Below are 6,231 nucleotides of genomic sequence, written 5' to 3' on the forward strand. Positions count from 1 at the left end.
TGCTGGTTTGATCCACCCAGACGTTCTCTTTAATTGCTTTGCAGTGTGGTTGTGTGTGTGTACAGTATATGTGTGTGGATGCAAGCAGCCCAGCAAATGACTTTCAAACTTCTGTGAAACAGTTTGACGTGTCCATTGAAGTTCAGAACATCAGCGCTGCACAATTCAATTGTAGCCGGTAGGAAGGTGAGGCGGTCTCCGAGCGGACGTCTTTGATAGGTCAGGTTCTGACCCCAGCCTGTTGGAGCTCCTGCTCTCATTCTGCTGCCTCAACACTTTGACTATCGCATTTCGATTACACAAACACACACAGGCGAACCTGTGGACACACTAACACACTTTACTTTGTCAGCGAACCGCAGATTCAGTGTCACTGATTGGCCACTCAGCACACTCCACGTTTGGACAACACAGCACATTCACAAGAGTTTATTCATGTTGCTTGGCCTGATTCTCCGGACGTACACAACATACAAACGCAGGTACGAACCAACAGTTCATCACAGAAGCTAAGTAGATGTGTGAGTGGGTGAGTGTGTGTGTGTGTGCGCACCTGTGTGCATAGACAGCAGCTCCATGTGATAATGAGTAATTGAGTGCATTATTTGAGGGCAGACTGCTTCACTACATGAACGCCCTCAGTCATCAGGACAGCTGAGGGATGTTGGTCTGGAAGCCGAGTCTTGTCAGAGCGTCGTCAGGCTGGAGGTCCACTCCTCTGGGACAGGCCTGGAGCTGGCCACTGGACTGATCCCTCAGATGTGCTCCAGCACGCAGAGCTGGGTGGCTGGAGAACAGGGCCTGATTTGGGATTCAATGGGAGGACTCACGGCACAAAGAGACAAACGCCTTCACGGATGGTTTGTTTTCCAGGCTTTCTTGGGTCCTTGGACCTGATTTGAATGGTGTTTCTTAGAATTTGTATTCGTTTATAAGACAGAACTCACACCCCTCTTCCTCTCTCACAGACTTCTTTCTTTGTGTTGGCCACTCTCTCAAGACCCCCACACGCAAGCACTTGCACACATGCACACACAAGCCACACACACCAGCTCCACATGTCTCTTGCAGTTCGACTACCGGTGGTCCTGCTGAGAGCTAACAGGGTGCTCCTCCCCCCTAGGCACACCTGCGTCTGTGTGTGTGTGAATCCTAAATCCTGTCCCCCACCCATGTAGATGGGTTTAGTCTCTGCTCCCTTGGGAGACCAAACAGGAAGCAGGGTTTACGAGGACAGAGTCCTTTGTTGCCAGGATAATGCCAGGCTGTGTGTGTATGTGTGTTAATATTTGCGTGTGGATAAATGTTTACTTTACTGGGGGAGCCCACCATGTACTCAAGGAAGTCTCCAATATTCATTTCCCTTCTGTTCTCTACCCTCCTTGTTCCCTTCTCTCCTTTCCTCTCATCTCCCATCACTCGCTCTCTTTTCCTCTCCCCTCCTCACTTCTCCGTCGTAGAAACACAACCTGGTGACCTGCCGTTTCCATGGTTACTGAACTTGTGTAGAAAGATGCACAGCTGTCAATCAAAATGTCAGAAACCCGTAAGTGTGTGTGTGTGTGTGTGTGTGAGGAGACAGGCACGGTGTGTGCTGGAAAAATGAAGGACAAGTGGAGAGAGGGAGCAGCAGAGCAAGACGGAGAGTGTGTGTGTGATCCGAGTGTGTGTGTGGGGAGAGGGTGTTTGGAGGAGTGTATACATAGGTCCTTTGCTCCAAGGTTGAACTATGTGGGTCACTAGAGTTTATATGAAGTGTTTTGTACGTAGTGTGAAGTGTTCACAGTGATGTGATGCTTGTATGATATAAACAGTATGTGTGTCTGTGGTGTTAAAGTTTTAGGGGGGGGGGGGGAAGTCAATGGTTTTCAGCATGACGTGGAAACGCTCACCACAAGAACACAACCACAGGATGCCAGCCAATCAATACCCACCAGAGGGCTTAGGTTCTGAGGGAGGGATGAACGAAGGAGAACATAGGAATGGAGGATAACTATGTGGTAAGAAGTGAAAGAAAGGGAGGTGAGAGGCAGAGGGAGAGAGAGAAAGAGTGAGAAACAGAGAGAGAGAGAGAGAGAGAGAGAGAGAGAGAGAGAGAGAGAGATATTTTGAGAGGAACAGTCAGCACCTCAGTTCCTGACCCAGCAGCCTAGACACCCTAGGGAGACTGGGCTAGTGTGTGACATATGCTTAGTGCACCATGCGGTGTTCACACACTCCCCCACCCCCCCACACACACACACATACATAGGATAACACACTGACCCATACATGCACAGACAATGTGGTGACATTTCTCAGGCCTGAAAAGAAAGCCATTTAGCCTGACTCTGAGAGGGACGGACACAAAAGCCACAACACAAAGGACTTTCTGCCAGGTCTGTGTGTGTGATGGAGAGAGAGAGGGAGAGAGAGAATGAGGGAGAGAGAGAATGAGGGAAAGAGAGAGAGAGGGAGAGAGAGAGAGAGAGAGAGAGAGAGAGAGAGAGGGGAGAGAGAGAATGAGGGAAAGAGAGAGGGAGAGAGATAGAGAGGGAGAGAGATAGAGAGGGAGAGAGAGAGAGAGAGAGAGAGAGAGAGAGAGAGAGAGAGAGAGAGAGAGAGAGAGAGAGAGAGAGAGAGAGAAGGGGGAAGAGAGAAAGATAGAGGTTAAAGGGAAGGAGAAGATGTAGCCCTACTGTCGGCACAATTGAGGTGTGATGTGGGGAATATTCTGCAGCTTTGATTGAATGGGAAACCTAATTATAAACCTCCACACCTCAAACCATCTGTTCTTACAGCATCTTCCTACAGCATCTCAGGAGACCACTTATATAGAGAATGTGTGTGTTTGTGTGTGTGTGGGCATGAGAGAGGATGAGTGTGAAACCTTCATCTGCTCACAGACACAGGTGGTGGGTCAGCAAAACTTCAGCTGGGTGGCTGACAGAGGCAGTAATGAACCATGAATTGAAAAATCTCACACACGCACACACCAACAACACACACTAACAGACACATCGATAAAACACACACAATGCAGCAATTATTACTATGCAGAGCTGCAGATATTGCTGTTCAAACACCTGTCTCCTCCACTACACTAGGCTTTGCACACTTGACTTGTCTTAGATGATCAAAGTTCATGATGAGATTTACAAACTACCTATCACACGATTCCAGCATTACAGCTACAGTGTGAATGCAAATTCCCACTGTTGCGGATCTTGAAAAGAGTTCCTCTCCACCCGTTACCTTCTTACAATGTGGAACACTATTGCCGCCCAGTGTCCATAAAGAGAACAACACACTAAGAAGAGCCACATAAAATGGCTTTTACAGTAATTTGATGGCTCGAACTCCTTACGCTGCTCCTTAAGTAATTAGAGAGAAAATGGTTTGTAAAAATAAGATTCTTCCCACATATAAAATGCCAACACATGAATCTTAACATGACTTACATCACATTAAACATCTCTTCTTCTTCTCAGCCTCCGCGTCCGCCTTGTTCTTCAGTCGACACGCAGCGTCATGTTGGCGTTTTATTCGGATTATATTCCGGCCACGTCCTAAAACCAACTGGATCACTTGGCGGTAGAGGTACGAGTCAATGTCCATCCCATTTCGGCATCACAAGGGTCGGACACGCTACAGTCTGGTGGTAGAACTTTGCCTCCATCTCACTACCTACCCTGACCACTAAGAGGCAGGAGGAGCCCATCGATCTAAGCAGCTCAGAAAGTTATTGGTGAAAGGTGTGTTGTCTCATCCAGCCAGCTCCATGTCTGTACATCAGTCATTTAGCAGACGCTCTTATCCAGAGCAACTTACAGTAAGTACAGGGACATTCCCCCCGAGGCAAGTAGGGTGAAGTGCTTTGCCCAAGGACACAACGTCAATTGACACGGCCGGGAATCGAACCTGCAACCTTCTGATTACTAGTCCGATTCCCTGTAGAATTCTCTTTGGTATCTGAAACGCTCTCTCTCTCTCTCTCTCTCTCTCTCTCTCTCTCTCTCTCTCTCTCTCTCTCTCTCTCTCTCTCTCTCTCTCTCTCTCTCTCTCTCTCTCTCTCTCTCTCTATGTCTCTCTCTCTCTCTCTCTCTCTCTCTCTCTATGTCTCTCTCTCTCTCTCTTTCTCCATATGGTTGAAAGGAATTTAGACAGTGTTGTAGAGCTGCCAAGCCAAGGTTGCATTCTTTTTATTCATTAAAAAGGAGTTGTTAAACATTATACGCAGTTATTACTGTCTAGACATAAATACATGTTGTATTACACAAATCAATTGATAGCATACATTTGATAAAACGTTAGTATATCTTTTGAACACACCAATAAATGTATGATCCACGTTAATTTATGAACCTTTACAAAATGTTAGTTGAATATGAACACAAGTAGCTGAGTAGCCAGGTGAACCAGCCTGATGTCCCACGCTCACACAATGTTTGACCTCACTGAACAGGTAAGGTGATGCGTCATGTGACCGCAGGGGTCAGTCTGGTTGACCAAACCATCAGTGAACACACATGGATGGATCTTGCCAAGAGAGAAAGAAAGAGTGTGTGTGTGTCTGCCGACTCCTGGGCATGAAGCACCTGTTAAAACCTGAGGTTTGGATTCTAATGTATTTACATTAAGGTATGTGAGTGCCAGAATGATCGTGGGGGGGGGGGGGGGGGGGGGGGGGGGGCGGGGTCACAGAGCGTAGGAAAGGGGGGGTAGTGAATGGGTACTCACAGGGCTGTACTTGGCATTAGAGGGTGAGGGGGCTGGGTGAGGTGGGGGGAGGAGGGGGAGGGATGAAGGGCGGCCTGCGAGGGGGGTGTATTATTGGCAAAGGGCGTGCTGGAGCGACCCCTTAGCTTCCGCAGTGGAGGGGAGGAGGGTGGGGAGGAGAAGGGATCATGGCAATGAAGGGAGCGGTGATGACCACATGAAGGAGGGCGGCTGGGGGAAGGGTAGTGGTTGGGGGAGGAATTGCGACGATGGGATTTGGAAGAGGCGTGGTGTGGATGTGGGCCAGAGTGGTTGTTGGTGATGTGGTAGGGGCGTGTGGAGTTGTGGGTGGTGGGGGAGGGGCGTGTGGAGGTGGAGTTGGTGGGGGAGGGGCGTGTGGAAGCGGAGTTGGTGGGGAGGGCCGTGTGGAGGCGGAGTTGCCATTTTGGGTGGAGTCCCCATTGCCTGGCAACTTGTAGAGGAAGACATTGTACTGCAGCGGGGGGCTGGCCTCAGGGCGGAGCTTAGCGTCTTTGGGGAGGAGCAACTGCAGGCCAATAGTGACTCCGTCCTGACGTACAAGCATAAATTAGACACAGACAAAAAGACAAAAAGACAGAAAGACAGATAGACAGATAGACAGATAGACAGATAAACAGACAGTCATTTATAACTCTGTGATCTTACCTGTACTGTTTCCTGTTGGACAAAGCATCACTCAATTACACTGGATGTTGGGTAGCATTGTGTTGCTTTTTACCCACGCGCTCAGGGAGCTGTCCATGGTCCTGAAATCACATGACTGTGTTTGTGTGTGTGTGACTGTGTGCAGAAGTGTGTGTGTGTGTATGTGACTGTGTGCATAAGTGTGTGTGTGTAAAGTAGCACCTAATTTTGGTTAGTTGAGCGTTTACTGCTAAGCCATGCATGGGTAAGTGGGGGTATATGAAAGGGGATTCAGTAAAGCGAGGAATAAAAATAAATAAAGAGAGAGAGAGAGAGAGAGAGAGAGAGCAGGGAAAAGATCAGGTTGAGCAGAGGACTACAAAGGGACCAACACTTTAAAGTTACAAATGTTTATTAATTAGACAACTTTGAACGCTAAAATTCTTTATACCCAAAATGTACAAAAAACCTCAAGTACATGAAAGTATTATAAATCACATCAATGAAAACCAAGACACAACGTGTTATATTGAAATATCAATCCGAGCAATACTTTAACCCATGAAATCTAGACATAGTCACTTAGTATTAGCAATGTCAAACATTAAATTCTCTGAAATACAGTGTTCACGTCTTGGTTTATTTTTTACTTTATCATTTTACATGATAGTTTTATTGAAAACACCAACGCATGCGGACAGTAAGGCGGGACAGAGAAGGGGAGGGGGGGGGGGGTAGCCATAGGGACAGGAGACAATGCAAGGTCAGAGTTCATAGGTTGAAGATTCAGGTTCAAAGAAGGATTGGCTCAGAGGAATGTATTAGTTTTGTTTCCAGCCAGAGAGAATGTAGTCCAGCGGTTGATGT

The 6,231-nt window shown here is 47.6% G+C and overlaps 1 protein-coding gene across 3 annotated transcripts in view; it reads right to left on the minus strand.

The window, feature by feature from the left end:
• Positions 1-4,684: 4,684 nt before the first annotated feature.
• cspg5b (chondroitin sulfate proteoglycan 5b) overlaps positions 4,685-6,231 on the minus strand; it is an 11,450-nt gene continuing 9,903 nt past the window's right edge. Inside the window, exon 6 of one of the 3 annotated variants that reach the window (XM_062445955.1) lies at positions 4,685-5,269. In XM_062445955.1, the coding sequence (XP_062301939.1) occupies positions 4,841-5,269 (429 nt within the window). In that variant the 3' untranslated portion in view covers positions 4,685-4,840. Of the gene's footprint in view, positions 5,270-5,367; positions 6,014-6,231 lie in introns of those variants that run through there. The other 2 variants (XM_062445954.1, XM_062445957.1) reach the window with 2 other exon arrangements.

The sequence above is a fragment of the Osmerus eperlanus genome, chromosome 20, assembly GCF_963692335.1.
Source record: "Osmerus eperlanus chromosome 20, fOsmEpe2.1, whole genome shotgun sequence".
NCBI lineage: Eukaryota > Metazoa > Chordata > Actinopteri > Osmeriformes > Osmeridae > Osmerus > Osmerus eperlanus.